Here is a 15,982-nt window from a genome sequence, read left to right on the forward strand (position 1 = left end):
CAATGCAGCTCAAGGCAAGAATTGCGCTAACTGCCATAGGCGATTTTTAAAAATTTCGGTAAACTTGGAAATGATTACCACGTAGATAGGGTATGCCGAAAGTAAAGTGTTATGCAACTAATTAGTTATTTACAGAATGTTTGTTAGTCCATTTGTTTTACGCACAAAGAAAGACGCGTCTTTTTCTTTGTGTTTTTATTGCCAGAAAATAATTGTCCACGTATAGGGTCCCGTTCGCAAAATGATCTTATTCGAATCATATCATGCACTCTGCAGAGTGAGCGTCCAATGAAACTAAGCGCATGTGTTACGATGTCGAGCTCTACATTTTGACTGCGACTACAACATTACACGCAAACTATCTGCAGCTAAGAGGGTAGCTGTAAATTCACTAAAACTTAACTGGGAGCCACGCGGAATTCCTATCAACGCCACACTTCTCATTTGTGCTTAACGTTGCCCTCTCTCGTATAATGAGAATGACGATGTAGGATCCCCTTTCGCCACCGTACAATCTTGCTCGGTTATCTTATCCCTCTCCTTAGCAATTATGTTACTTAGCATGAATATAAACAAAGGCCAGAGAAGGCCTTCTTATTTCTTTATGCTACTTCATGCCACAATGCTACGAATGCACTTAAACAAATGCTCATGCTGTAGCTGAAAAAATGCATATTGTAGGTATTGAAATCCTTCTAAATATTCATTTTAAAAGGCGGGCAACAAGTAAATAATATAATGAAGGCCTGCTTTAACAATAAAAATAGAAGTAACTACACTGCCTCAGCTCAGTGCGCGATTGATTAAATGAAACAGGTATTATCTGCGAGCGCCATTCGTAGCATGACTCCGCTCATTTTAGTAGTAAAGTGTCCTAAGGCGGAAGCCTTGTTATCGCCAATAAACAAATGCTGATGCCTGATGTCGCTGATGTCTGCTTCCTTATATTCGTAACACCAATATAGTTTGTGTGGCAGGTCCACATTTTTTTCTACATACCACAAGAAAGACTGTATGGAAAAATGACATTGTACTCGCTCTTGCACATGGTTGTGTCGGAGCAGTTTCCTTCAAAAAGCCGGAACAGTACGCCTTATCATACTCTTGGCTCAAGAACGTTAGTAAGACTAGCTTCGCAAGGATACTGAGAACATCTGAATTCGCCTCGGTTCTTACGGAGACACACGCGTTTAATGGTTTAAGACTAAATAGAAGTGCGCATAACTATGACAAAAGAAAGCTACAAAGCTAGAGGAGAACGAACGCGCTCACAACCCATTCCAGTCCACAAAAATTAAGTCAGATGCACTATTTCTTCAGCAGGTGCAGATACACCACTTAGCAGAGCACAAGGAAACGCGCAACGAAAGCTCCCTGCGATATTGTGTCCCCGCAGCTGTGCATGCTTGAAGTTTGCTTATGGAAATTCCTACACGTTAATCTGCCTTTCATTTTGCTGTGCTCTCTCAGTCCCTATCTTGAGCGTAGTAAAAAGTATGTTTTCATTCTGTCAGTGAGTTTAAGCAATGTCAACAGGGTCTGTGCTATGATGGAAAACCGCCAGAAAGGCCCGGTAGTTGAGAATAGGCAAACCATGGTCTTGCGGCTGCGGCGAAGCACCGACGACCACAGAAACTCCTGTGTCGCGTTACTCTCTCTTGCTTTGAACGTGTGACTAACGCCCAACTTCAATGTAGGCTTATGAAAGTTGCAGGATATTATTGGTTGTACATGAAGATGGGTAAATATTGCCTTTAATCTGTTTACTTCTTGTACAGTGTTAGTCGACCCTTGTCGAAATTAATTATTCCTGGCCGCGTCGATGCTTTCGTTAGCGTAGTCGATGCTTTCATTAGCGTACACCTTTGAATGCTAGAGCACAACACAGTACTTATAAATAGTTTCGCATTCCTCTTTATAACCACGTTCAAAGCGATGTACTAGTTCAGGATCTTCACCTTGACTTGAGGCATTTCGAGAAATTTGGCTTCCTGGAGATATAGAGAGGCGAGAGATAGAGAAGAAATGTAGGAAAGGAGAGTAATTGTAGGACAGAAGCCTGCTACCCTGTACTCAGATAGGGTGCAGGAGGGTGTAGAAAAAAAAGGGAAACCGAGAAAGAGATAGACACGATGTACAGGCGCCCAGACGCACGATCAAGCCAGTTACAATAATCACACACAACACGTAATTTACAGCAACAAGAGCACTAATTAAGCCTAAGGCTGTTTGTTTAGGTTAACTGACTAAGTATTTCATCTGCGCCTCCCCCCCCTCCCCCCCTGTGGAAATGTAGCTTCTAATAGGCACTTATAGCAGCGTCGTCCTGCACAGGTAGTATCGTTACAGCTTACGGTGACGGCATCATAAAGTTAACTTTGCGTCTGTTACTTCTGACCAAAGCGTGTGTAGTAGTTAACCTTTGATGCTTACGTTCACGATGTAAGAGTGGTCCTCTAAAATCGATATAGTGCCAGCTATGCACCTGCGAGGCACTCGGCGCATTACGCTTTGTATACGTTGCCCAGCTTCGCAAGGCCGATGATGTAAGATTAGCACCGGCGTCTTTTCTCGGCCTCTAGATCACTAACTTTGGGGCGCTTGCCATCGCGCTTCCCCATCACGCCAGTGCGGAAGGACACGGCGGGCCGCTGAACCAGTTTAAGAGCATTGTATCGGTTGGATGAGATAGGGCAATTACGGCTTCACCTTCTCCTCCCGTTTCGGGTCCACTCACCGGAGCTAAGCACGACAGTTTCATGCTGTGCGCCGAGCGCCTAGAGTGTGCCGCTGCGTGTGGGGAATGGAAGTGCAGTAGTCAGAGCTCGTGTTAAGTGCAGCTTCCATATAATACAAGCAGTGTGTACGTCGGCCCTCTCCCGCTTGGTGCGTGCTGCTTACTTGCGTTCGGTAGGGTGAAAAAAAGAAGCGTGTCGTTGGCAATGGGGCCTATCTCCAACCGAATGTTCGTGCTTTTCATTGTGCATATTCTTCAACTTTGCTGCGTCGATGCCCGTGAACGTCCTGTCGTCAAAACAAATTACGGAGTCGTCGAAGGCATCCAATTGAATGCGGGTAGCGAAAAAGTGGACTCTTTTCTGGGTATTCCCTACGCCACACCCCCAGTGGGTAAGCTTCGCTTCGAAAGGCCGCTACCAGCCAAGCCCTGGAAAGGCAAGTACAACGCGAGCAGCAAACCTGCACCATGCATGCAGAGTGACTTTCCAATCTACCAGGACATTGTGCTCGACTACACGCATTCCAGCGAGGACTGTCTGTACTACAACGTTTGGCGACCGACGCGTAGCTGCCCCAACGACACAGAAACGTGCGACGCCAAGCTTCCCGTCATGGTGTTCATACACGGTGGCGGGTTCCAGTTCGGGGACTCCTCGCTGTTTCTTTACGATCTCAGCAACTTGGCTGTGAGCTCCAACATCATAACAGTGAGTTTTAACTACAGACTAAATTTCTTCGGCTTCCTGACAACGGAAACGGCCGACCTGCCTGGAAACATGGGCATGTGGGATCAAGTGCTTTTTCTCAAATGGGTCAACGAGAACATCGCTTACTTCGGTGGCGACCCTAGTGAGGTCACGGTGGCAGGTCACAGTGCAGGGGGCGTCTCCGCTGGACTACTGGCTGCGTCGCCTTCGACCAAAGGCCTCATCAAGCGAATCATCATGCAGAGTGGAACTCCTCTTACACTTCTTGCTGGATCAACTTACTATAGTCCTGACAAGTTCTATGACGTATCACGTACTCTCGGCTGTCATAATGGCGAGGCGAAGAAGAAGGACCTAGACCTTCCTAAGACGATAAAGTGTCTGAAGAAGCTGAATGCCCGCAAAATAATCCGGGCACTCCTCCGTTTGAATTTGGGACAGCGCATCTTCTCGCCGCAGGAAGGCGATGAATTCTTCCCGTACGACCCTCTAGGGATCGACACGTGGAAAAATATCCACGTCAAGGAAGTGTTCACCGGCAGCAACCTTAACGAAGGCACGGGTTTTCTACACTACGTCCTCAAGTACCACCATGACCTCAAGGACAACCTTAAGGTGGATTATCGGGCGACCATTACGGCCATGTTGTCGCTTTTTGCCGACGTGCCGCTGGTAACAGGGAGAAAGATGACAAAGGCCTACTTCGGTGGTTACGAGGTAAAACACAATGACCAGGAAGTCATACAGCTCCTTTCCGAAATGATGGGTGACATCGTCTTCAAGTGCCCGACGCATCTTTTCGCTGAGCTCACAGCGCTTCAAGGACTACCTTCATACAGGTACTGTGCTTTCACCATGAAGTGGCCAATATATTTCTCGTAAGAGCAGATACCAAGGCAGATATCATAAAGAAGAAGACATAAAGGAATTCCTCGCAAAATTATCATAGCCACGGGCTATTCATTTATTCTTATGGCTAAGACAAAGATGATGCAATAGTTTGTGCCATTTCTGAGAGCTGTGTTCTGCAGGAATTCGCACAAATTAAAAGAAAAAAAAGAAACGAAATAAAAAGTAAGATTGCGTACATCGGTTTCAGTACAATTGTTTAACCACATGGAAATAAACTTAGCTGTAAGGTCTGTTTCAGGTATGGTGTGTCAAACGCACCGCTGACACATCAAGATATGGGTGAATGATGGAGTGCAATATTTGAAAAGAGAGGAGGAAAGAAATGTGTACGAAAAAAAAAATTATGTGGTCACCCACAGCAGAAGGAAGCAAGATAACAGAAGTAGCATGAAAGTAAACCTAAAGTTAAAATTAGAACATCCTTACTTTATTTTTGCGCCTTTTTTATTTATTTCATGGCGTAAACCGTCGCGGTAGCAAAGTGGCTATGACGTTTCGCAGCTGAGCTCGAGGGCGCACGTTGGATCCCGGCCGTCGCGACCGTATTTCGAGGGCGGTGAAATTTAAAAACGCTTGTGTACTTAAATTTCGGAGCACGTTAAAGAACCACAGATGATCAAAATTAAACCGGAGACCCTTACTACGGCGTGTCTCATAATTATATTATAGTTCTGGCGTGGTAAACGCCAGAAATTACATGATTTAATTGTAGTGCGCCGCATCTGAAAGAAAAAAGAGAACTCCTACCTTCAAAGTACTTTGTGAAACTGCAGCTGGCGCGAGATATAATCTTTCCTGGCATCATCAGTACCCCGTATAGCTCGAGCCAGTTGCTGGTTGTGCTTGTACATAATTATGAACTATTAAAGCTAGTCAGTGCGTGAGTTCTCGGAAGAATGAGAGAGTATATGAACGCTAATACAACGAGCAGACGTCTTGAGTTGTTAGGCTCTTTCTCTCTTTTTTTTAAATGTCATATCAAGCCTCATTCCTTCTGCACTTGTTAGCGAAGCTAATTAATTTTTTTTTGTTTCAGATTGACCAACACTCAAATAGTGGATCAGGGTACAAAAGTCTTCTTAAATTAATAGGAATGCGCTAAGCATTACTTTGGATAAATACGTACCATTTCATACTTATATCAGCCACTCGTTTTCCCAAGTTTGTTCTCTTGAAAACTACAATGGACACTCATTAGCACTACCGACTAAAAAATTTATTTGAAAGCCCATTTAGCCAGTCCAGCCTAGGTCTATCATTATATAAGTTTCTGGTATTTTGATATGCAAAATCGTGGAGCTGGACTTGCAGGCTTCCAACACAGCAGGTGCACGAGTTTCATTCATGGCACATACGGTTTTCATTGTTGAAACTCTTCAGCATGAAGCTAGAGGATAGTATTTTTACTCTGTGCTGTTGGCTAGGTATCTGAAAACTTTAAGGAGGGTGCAAAATTCTTTGACCATCATTGTTATCATGTATTGCTCTATCTGAAGAGGACACCACTGCAGAAGCTCTGCACGCGCTTGGTATATGTCGCTGCTTTAAGCTTAGGTGACAGGTACTCTTGAGGTGATGCCAGCGTTCGGCTATTTTTTTTATTGACGTGATATAAGAAGACGCTGACGCACATATACGGCTCAGGCTATTCCTTGGCTCTTGAATATGTGGTATATGCAAAATACACTTGCAACGTACAGCCTGTTACAATATACAACATAATTACAACAAAGTTCCGTTGCGACATACAAGTCAAAGATTACAAAGTTTACAAAGATTTTCTTAAATCAATAATGAGAACAATAGTGTCTCATATCAAAAAAACACTCAAACAACGAAGCTAACTACAATAGTATCGCAATATACTCTTTTGCACAAGAACAATCAGCCTATAAACAGTTTCGCATTGGCCTAATAATGGCCAACAATGTTGCTGTACAAAGACGTGGTTTCACCAGCATTCCAAGAGTTCCTATATTATGTTGAGCCGCTTACGGAATTTAACGTTTAACTACGTTTAGATAGAAAAATAGAAAACCTTATTTTCTGCTCACGACTGGGCGACGCTTATACAAAGCGCATTTTGTACAGAATTTGCCGCGCTGAGATTTCTCAGTGTGATTGTGGCTTTGTTGACGAATACACATATCACCTTCTTCTGGAATGTCCGCACCGCGACATAGGCACACGCATTAACAGCATTAGGCCATACATTTGTCAGTTTGAAGTAATGATTGGGGCTGTGGCCAACAAGAGCAACACTTTAATAGCATTTAAATATACTGAAAGCACTGCGTCATAGTGTACTAAAGTGCACTCGTACGTACCGCTCGCGTCAGGTTTAACGCGGTGCGTGGTGTTATGGTAACATTAGCATCAGACAGTAGACTTGCACTCCCTTTGCACGAACAAGATCATATGCAGTAGCTAGAATAATTCACTTCCTAGACATTATCGAAGTAAACCGCACTGCTTATGAAATAGGTTCTCATAAAACCTTCCTGGTGTTATTCTGGGGCTGTTCTCGACGCATTGCCACTGTTTTCCTCGCACCATGTAACTAAAGCTTATCTGCTCTTGCAGGTACATGTTTACCTACAGGCCGTCCTACAGCATATTCCCAAAATATTTCGGTGTGGTGCACTCTGAAGAGCTGCCATTTGCTTTGGGAAGTTTGATCTTTTCTACCGATCCAACAAGAGCCAGCGTCGCTACAGACAGCCTTCCCAGGGGCTTTCTGGGAAGGAGTTACACCACCAATGAGACGGCATTTATGCGACAATTGATGGAAGTATGGGGATCGTTCGTGTCTACCGGGTAAGTATGAGTTTTTGTACTGGAACTCTGTGCTTTGATTGAAAATGAGGGAATGAGAGCACCGCTCCAGCGTGAAACAGCGGGCACCAAAAGACAACGTTTGTATTAAGTCGATATTTGCTAAAGTACCATATGTCGAGCCCAATGAGTATCTATTATTTTCAATTCATGGGACAAAAACAACTCACTCAACCACACAGACCATATGTACATCCGGCGACAAAATTTTCCGTATTGCGAGATCTGAGAAAAAGCTGAATATCTTCGCAACCTCACAACGCTGTCTGCTATTTGCATTTCGGGCCTCGACTAGAATGTACTAACAACTCTGTCCTGTACAGTTTTACCGGCTAGTGCTACAGGCTGATCGGGAATGGAACAGTTTCAGAGTTCCCGTGGTCCGTCTACTTTTGTCGCCGGGTGTACGTGCCATTCTTAGAAGTTAAAAAAGAAAATCCGGTAAAACTAAGCACTCTTTATGAGTCGCGAATACGCGAGCAATAGTGCCAATTTGAACGCCGCCGACCGGTCCTTCGAGTCTTCTGCTGCGAGCTGCGGTGCGAGTTTTATGTTGCTGCTGCTGCTGCCCGAGCCAGCAAGCCGCAGCGACCTGCGATGCCAATGCCACATGCTACAGATGACTTGCGCAACTGGAGATCGAGGAAGCAACAGCGGCCACCAGAGCCAGCATGCGCACACAGCAGCTGAGCCCAGTGAGAGTGAGAGAGAGAGATGCGGACCGCGCGCCGGCTTCCGACGGGAAGAGCAAGGGTGATGTGGTGTCACGGCGATGCCCCCTCACATCGGGCAACACTCGGCGCGCCAACGTGACTCTGTTGGGCCCTTTCAACTTCTCTGCTCGGTGGAGGCGCACTCGTGACGTGGCGTCGCAGCGAATGGGAATTAACCAGCCGTTTCGCTGCTACTAACGACAGGCGCCGGCCCTTTCGCTAAGTGGTCCACTAGCCACTTTCGCATATAAAAAACTTCCCACCGGGGAGTTGCCATATAGTTCGTAGCATTCTTTGTAATGATTACGGGTCAAGCCTATTTTCTACCGTTAATTGAAACAAAGACTGCCGCATTTTAAGAGATAAGCAATTACAAAGAATACCACGCACACTATGACGATCTTCCCAGTAAGCTCATTTTTAACATCAATCTTGCGTTTGGAAAATGAAATAAATGTGGTCGTAGTGCTTTCTTTCTCGCATAATTTGCCCGCCGACAGGCTCGCGTGCGCACCAACGCGTCCGCTTCAGAAGGTCCTTCCTGTTGTTGCAGACATAATTTTCTTTTTGCTTGCGTTTCCCGCGCTTTCTTCCCTGAGCAAGATCTTAATCGCCTACTTTCTAACCACGATGATTCGAACTACATTTTGCTAAGGCCAAGTCTAGACACGCTTTAAGCATCTCAACGCGCTCGCTTGACAGCGAGAAATTCGTAAGCGTGCTCTAGGCTGGTTATCGATGCATGGGTCCGTGACGGAATGGTATCGATATCGGGCCTCTCTATTAGACGTCGTGTGTTATAATTCTGCCGATGGACAATTTTAATGGTGCTAATGTAATTGTTTATAAAACAGAACTTTAAGGTGATGCTCTTACATAGCCGTTTGAAGCCAGAATGGAAGACTTTTAGGCAAATTATATGTACAAACTATCACTCCCATGATGGCTGACAAAATATCGCGCCGTAGGTTCCTGTGCCCACAGGTAGGTGGCGGTAAGCCCACGAATCCTGGGCTTTCTTAGAAATTCACCCATCCAGTCCATGAAGGTACGGGCCTTTTGGGGCACGAAACAGAGGATCGAACGGAACAGAGCGAGAAACGACCACTGTCACCTAGCCAAGGAATGCTACACATCATAACATTGTTCGGTTGAATGTCATGACGAGCACACGAGGCAGTTCATATCGCAGGATGTCCACGAGCACCAAAATATGTTGATCTAATAATCGAGGGTGGGTCGACACAGGCGGAATGCAAGACCATTTCCATGAGAATACGATTTCCAAGAAGCTCGAGAAGATAGGTGGCAGTGTTTCACTTTAATTCACTGCAAATCAGGTGCGTGCGTGGTGCTCGAGTTCTTTACATCGCCTTACAGGGCTCTTTAAAAGAATTTTCCCGATAACGTTATTAGCGAAACAGGTTGCGAAGTGTTACGCGGACAAAAAACTGTCCAGTGTACAGGTGTCAGGTGATCATCATCACGCAGATCAGCAAGATGGCGATACCTTATCTTCCTAATGTTTAAGAAGCAGGCACAAAAATGTTTGAAAGCTTTGTTTTATTAAAGTAATTGTGCTCTTCAAGACTTGTATTTGCTTTAAGAGGGATATCTACAGCTATCATTCATTTTCTCAATGAGCAATTTCATAGACAGTGTGCCCGGCAGCTAATAAACCTAGAAGGCTATGAAGATTGGTAGTGCCCGCGATGTAAGAAAGATCTCTTATACCGTGGCAGTGCCTTAAAGTGTAAATGCGGTCATAATTTGTCGTTTTGTGCCTACCCAATGGTTAGGAAAGTAGGCATAAAAGAATTAGAAATGATTGCTTAATTTAAGGTATTGTTCTAAGGTGACATTTATTTGTCGCGTTGACGACGTTTAGGTATTTCTTATTTTGTCACTGATTAATTTCATGGACAACACGTACGCACGATGAACCCCTAGATGAACCCCTAGTGTCACACTCAGCGCAACGTAACCAAGAGCATGCTCTAACGTGTGGGCGAGCGTGCGATGCCGCCGGAGCTCTAACAACGCACTCTCGCCACATACGGAGTGACCAGCGTGACGGATACACCTATGACGCCTGTTATCCGCCTGGATGCTGTTTACGATGGGCAGCACGACGGGCTTCCCGTGCTTGCTATCGCTGCCACTGCTTCGCCCTCCTAGCTAACCTCTATATAATAAAAGCCTCCCAATTTATGTATTCAGGAAGAATTATTTGTTGGGGATAGTTAGTTTTTCAGAACTGAATAAGTAAATTAGCAAAATAAAATTAAGATACAGGCATAAGGAAGGGAGACAAGAACAAACGCTACTCACAACTGCTTAATGGCAGGGAAGGATTCTTCACATGTATCCTCTTGTCACGCATGCACATACGGAACTATATGGTTGGTCACGTCTGTATCAGAGGCGGTTGCGCAAGAAGTCGAACTCCGAATGAAGCAATCCGATATACGGCTTACTTGCACACCGACTTCTTGCGCAACCGCCTTTGATGTACACGTGCCCGTTCATATTGTTCGGTATGAGCATGCGTGACAAGAGGATATATGTGAAGAATCATTCACTGTCATTAAACACCTGTGCGTAGCGCTTGTTTTAAGGCAAAAACCCTAAGTGTCTCATAGGTCGAAAAATCTGTTATCCGGCGTCATCGAAAAATTGACCGTCCGGCGTTATGGCACAAAAATTGATGGTACCACCCCCGCCCTATGTGAAATTATTTAGGCGCAGTTAATTAGGATATAGTTCATTGAGGCACCCGAACCCACCAGCTTTGACGGGAGAAAACAAGTAATAAGAAGTGAGAACGTCTTCGAATGAAAATGTCAAGTAATTGAATGAATGTCTCGTGAGCGCGCATTCATCCTCTTTGGCGCGTGTTAAAGTGGCTGTGAACTTTTCGACATTTCTTTGCGTGTGTATTTTATTGGACTAATTTACTCGTTCCGCTGAACATTAATGGAGTTGTATTTGTGAGGGTGAAACAAAAATGCCCACTGGTTCTAGAATACATGTTTAACTTTCATGGTACGACCAAAAACTTTAAAGAAGGATGCACCAATATTTTAAAACCTCATTGTTCCGCTCCACTGCGTTCGTTTCCTCATTACAGTTGAAGACTCGAAGTTATTTTTTACCTCCTCTAGTTAATTAGCCTGTATTCATTATTAACTACAGTGCAAAAAAAATGATAACGGTCAAGAATGAAGTCAACACACAGCGCTTCAGTTCGTTCTTGTCCGCTGTCTTTCTTTTTGAGCTCCAGCTAATAATGAATCCGCACCAATTCACTCGGATTTCAATTCTTATGCCTTTAGCGTGTGCTCAAGGATAAGTAGACGTCCATTACTGCATTATGCCCTTTTTGTAACGCGGCCACCGCGACCTGGATTCATGCCAGCGATCTGAGCTCAGAAGATATTGTAGATTTTTTTACTTATTTTTCTTCCTTATGAAACGTTTTACTCAGGTAGATTTTGCCCCCATTTGACTGGTCATTTAGGAGCTCCTCTTACTAATTGAATGCCCTATTGACGATGCTGTAAGGTAATGGAAATAAATAAATAAATAAATAAATTTCAATGCCGTTTTTTGCTCGATTCATTGTAATGGAAATACGTGTCAGGGTTGCCGCACCGTGAAAAACGTGCGAACTTTCAACCCCGACATTTGATACCATGTGACCGAGGTTCGTAAGAATATGGAGCCTTGACCTTTGTCGATTTGTTGGTTCCAGCCTGAGACATTTCTTGTTCGACCGCAGATGGTGACGTTTACGCCGTACATATTTGTCGTAATAAAGAAGAAAGAATGAAAAAAAAGAGAAAAAAACAGCCTACCTCGATGGCACTAATAACTGCCCTTTAGGGTACCCAGTCGCTGATTCACACAAGAGTACGAGTTCTATTTATTAATTTACTTTATCATGCCTTAACAATTATTAACCATTTTTATAGACAAACGATTAAACAACACAAACTATTTTCACTATCCTACAGAAAACCATCGATACCCCTTAGAGACGACGAGTGGCCAAGCTATACGAAAACAAGACAAGACATCGTTCAGCTCATGCCCTTCAACTACACCATAACGCTTGACAAATCGCAGGACAAATGCGAACTCTACAGGCCTTTCATGATCAGGTAGGTGGTAGGCTTCCCGGATTTGCGCAGCGCTCCATTGAAGAACAGTAGCGCTCCGCAAAGATTTTGTCAGTTGCCGATAAGTTGCCTCGTACAAGCGGCTTGTTTGCAGGTGCTATATATATATATATATATATATATATTATATATATATATATATATATATATATATATATATATATATATATATACACAATATGCATACATAGTGTCCCAAGTATTTGGCTGCGCATGTTCAAAACAAGATTTTGCACTCACCGCTCCACTGTTCGTGCTCAAATGTTCTAGAACAATCGAATTTTGTTGTCGACTTCGTTTAGTACAGCTCTTGGCACGATTAGACACCTGTTTTTTAAGACAGGAATGAGAAACTATATTCGGCTATGGGAACAATGGCGCCTGAAAAGTCGGCCCTGGCATAGACTTGTGTAGGCGCCTGCCGGCATTAGCAGGAAGGAGCTGCTTCGCAGACGAAACGGCGTCTTGAAATCGGATGCTTACGCGGCAGCAGCTCTTTCCTGCTGCTGTGGGCAGTCGGCGACACAAGTTTTCGGCCAGAGGACCGACGATGGCCCGGCCGAAAGGTCAGCACAAGCATATGTAATAATGTTCGTCTTTTTTTCTTTTTTGAATGCTTATATATATATATATATATATATATATATATATATAGGAACGCTCCTAAAGTACGCGAGACAGTGCAAAGGCGCGGCATCACGAATAGAAGCCGACTACTTCAAAGTACGAGCTATAAAAAAAATAATATAAACACACTAGTAACTCGATCTGTACATGAGCACAATCAGCACAACCCTCTATACGGGCCATAGTTTGCGTAATAAATAAGAATAAAACAAACAATAAGTTGCATTATTTTACATCCTACGCTTTCAGTCTTAACTTGGCCATGTGAGCACCGCATTAACTCATCACTTTGATACTGTGCGTCGTTGGTTGTTCAAAACTTTAAATTTCTTGCCACAAACCACGTTTCTTTTACTATTCTTGATGAGTGCTGCATTACACCCATAACGAAGCGCCTTCATGATAAATCTGGAAGCCACCCCTGGAGCGGAAGCTGTCCGCCAGCTCAGTGGCAGCACGCGCGCATCATCCGCATTGTAACCTCCCCCCCCCCCCCCCCCCCCCGGAAAAAAGAAGAAAGAGAAAGGAAAAGAAAGCACGAGATATTAAGGAGGGTGGCTCCACTGAATGTTCGAGCCAGTGAGGATTGAAGACTGGTGGAATGCCTGGTCATTCCTTTCGTTAGGACAGCAGTGGCATAGGAGCTTTCTACAACAAATGTGGGATTATGTAAATTTCGATGGTGTTCACTGCGCGCACACATCATGAAAATAGGCAACAGGCAGAGAGTGAAAGAGCGCTGTTTGACTCTTCCTGATGTCCACAGTATGTAAGCGCTCCAAATGCTATGGAAATGAACCGTTACCAGCTCGCCCAAGCTTCAACACTTGGACGATATATCCAAGTACTGTCGTACTGGACTGCAATGAAGCGTGAACACTAAAACGTCTCGTATAAAGTCGGAGCCTCCTCGGTTCAAATGGCGAAATAATAACATCTGGTGGGGAGAATTTGTTGTAAGAGCATTTGATTTCGCCGTCAATTTTATTGTATACACACTGGAAAATGGCATCACGAACTCACGTGTCGCGCCACGGCCGTAGGCGTACACGCGGCTGTCCAATGGCCGCACATCGCAGTGATTTCGTGCAGAGGTACGACATTCATGATTACATTCATCACCTTGTAAAGAGATTTGTCGCAGAATCTACAGAGGAGGACATGGCAGGCCACATGTTCTGGTTTTTGCAGACTGCGTGTCAGAGCTGCGCAGGCATGCAACAAGTGCTACGTTGTTTTACGAATAGTCACGTGAGCCATTGTCTTCAATAATGCAAAAGGCGAAAGTACACGAGAAGCGCACTCTGATGTGTCTTGATCCGATCGGCTACCGCAAATTCAAGTTAAGAAAGAAGTCAATAGCTTTGTTTCTAGCCCAGAACAGTGTTTTTATTTCTGCAGCTTTAAGCGCGAGAATGGCGCCGGTTTGTGGCCACTCCGGCTTCTTCTCCTCGGCCGTGCATATTATGCAGCTTTTCGTTCATGATGAGCGCAGCATAGAGCGGTGGTTTTCTTCTACCTGAACGCTGACAACAACGTGTTTCTTTACAATGCTACGGAAAATTACCCTTACGTACATGATATCCGCTTCCCTTGCAGGAAAGGCGCTGGAAAGAAGCCTCCTCTCAGGATTGCTTCTCCTGGAAATGCCGCCTCGAGCGGCAAACCGATCACCCCAGCCGTGGCGAGTGGTGCGAACCGAAAGACCAACAACGTTGCTGCAGCACTCGCAGCATGCTGCCTCATGGTAGTCATGCGACGCCTGTTAGCAACAATGTTGCATATGTGACACGAGCTCATCTATTGTGTGCTAGTATGAAAGTTTATGTGAAGGACAACAGAAAAATTATAACAGCTCTGCAGGAGGAAGTGCACTGCACTAAAAAAGCTCGACAATGAACGCGAGCACAAGGAAGGATAGGTGGGCTAGTTGGTAATGCATCATAATAAAATGTTAGAGCGCTAAAAACACTGAGTAGTGAGTGAGTGCGTGTGGTGTGTGTTTCTTCTTCTACGTCCTTTGTGTTTTTAGCGCTCTAAGTTTTTATTATAATGAACACGAGCTTGTGGAATGTGCATGGACGGTTTTCATGTATGCAAAAGTTCCACAAAAGCTTTCCTTCGTTCACGCATGGTGGCGCGGTCCTCGGAGAAATCTGAATGTCGTCGTTCTGAAGAAAACATCAGCCACATTTTTAACAATCAGTTTTATTCTACACACATAAAAGAAGAATTAGAAACTAAATGGATAGTTACGAAGCACTGCCCTAGTTTCCGCACAAAAAAAATCATGTAGGAAGAATACTACTTACAGACGAGCTGAAAAGAAAACGACAGCTGGTTTTGTCTGCACACAGGTGGTTCCGCGCAGTGAAAAGCCACAGCCAGTAAGTAAATATTCACTACTGAAACAGAGCTAGGCAGGAGAGTGATAGAAACCTACAGGTCGGTATTCTAATAAAGCGTGCGTTATAAGACGCGTTCTGCTTACGACAAGGAAATTTAGTTAAGCAATCAGCGCGTTTGTTTAAAGGGCCCATAACCATGCAGTATATAGAAACAACTTTTTAAGGACGTTTGCTCATCGGAAGATGCCGTAAATCCTACGCTATCATTGACTGATGCAGCATAAGTAGGCTGTGTTCTCAGCTTTCCCTTCTTCCCTCAGTGCTTGCCTTAACCTTGGCCTGCTCCTAGTATGCGCAGCACATCCGGCAGATATGAACCACATTCGAATGTTTAGAGCATCGCTGGGTTCCTTAGTTGCTATACGCGTAGACACCAACCTGCAACGCGTGTGTACTCAGTACATCTGCTGGAATTGATATGCAAGGAGCTATTTCTTGAAAGTTATCTGCAGTGTGCTTTCCCTGTAAGCATCGAGGCGCTAACGGTGACGTTAGCGGTGGCTGCATGAGAAATCTGCTCACCACCGAAAAGCGATAACACACTTTAAGTTGAACTTGTAGATTCCATATCAAATTTTTCTAGAATATTTTACCAATGTAGCCACACTTGGAAATATCGATAACTTCACTTTTCCATTTCCTGCGGGCAGGAGACATTGCAATATCGGGACAGTTCGTTCATGAGGAGGAGGAGGGTTGTTGCTTACTGCAGGCGAACTTATTCTTGCAAAAGCTCGCGTTAATTGACCAGCCCGAGTGCCACTTATCACATGCGGTAGAGTTTGACGCCGGCCGTAACACAAACAGGAAGTGCTAACAACGAGGAAGGATTTGAACCGGGGTGCAGCAGGCCGTGCGTC

The 15,982-nt window shown here is 44.5% G+C and overlaps 2 protein-coding genes across 2 annotated transcripts; both read left to right on the forward strand.

Moving 5' to 3' along the window:
- Positions 1-2,181: 2,181 nt before the first annotated feature.
- LOC142582147 (acetylcholinesterase-1-like) lies at positions 2,182-4,070 on the forward strand (the record flags this gene model as incomplete). The annotated part of the gene is made up of 1 exon (XM_075691543.1): positions 2,182-4,070. A coding segment is annotated over exon 1 (1,128 nt), but the record flags the coding sequence as incomplete, so codon positions are not given.
- A 27-nt stretch (positions 4,071-4,097) lies between these two features.
- On the forward strand, positions 4,098-15,005 carry LOC142582318 (acetylcholinesterase-like). The gene is made up of 4 exons (XM_075691887.1): positions 4,098-4,285; positions 6,942-7,175; positions 11,923-12,069; positions 14,314-15,005. The coding sequence occupies exons 1-4, from the start codon at positions 4,134-4,136 to the stop codon at positions 14,501-14,503; spliced, it is 723 nt and encodes a 240-aa protein (XP_075548002.1). The 5' UTR covers positions 4,098-4,133; the 3' UTR covers positions 14,504-15,005.
- Positions 15,006-15,982: the final 977 nt, after the last annotated feature.

This window comes from Dermacentor variabilis, chromosome 5 (assembly GCF_050947875.1).
Source record: "Dermacentor variabilis isolate Ectoservices chromosome 5, ASM5094787v1, whole genome shotgun sequence".
Taxonomy (NCBI): domain Eukaryota; kingdom Metazoa; phylum Arthropoda; class Arachnida; order Ixodida; family Ixodidae; genus Dermacentor; species Dermacentor variabilis.

What these genes read in the sequence shown, in the direction of transcription:
- LOC142582318 (XM_075691887.1), top strand. Translation starts at nt 4,134, where the DNA reads ATGACAAAGGCCTACTTCGGTGGTTACGAGGTAAAACACAATGACCAG. An exon ending in GGATCGTTCGTGTCTACCGG is followed by an intron (nt 7,176 to 11,922) that starts GTAAGTATGAGT and finishes ACTATCCTACAG; the next exon opens with AAAACCATCGATACCCCTTA. An exon ending in TACAGGCCTTTCATGATCAG is followed by an intron (nt 12,070 to 14,313) that starts GTAGGTGGTAGG and finishes CTTCCCTTGCAG; the next exon opens with GAAAGGCGCTGGAAAGAAGC.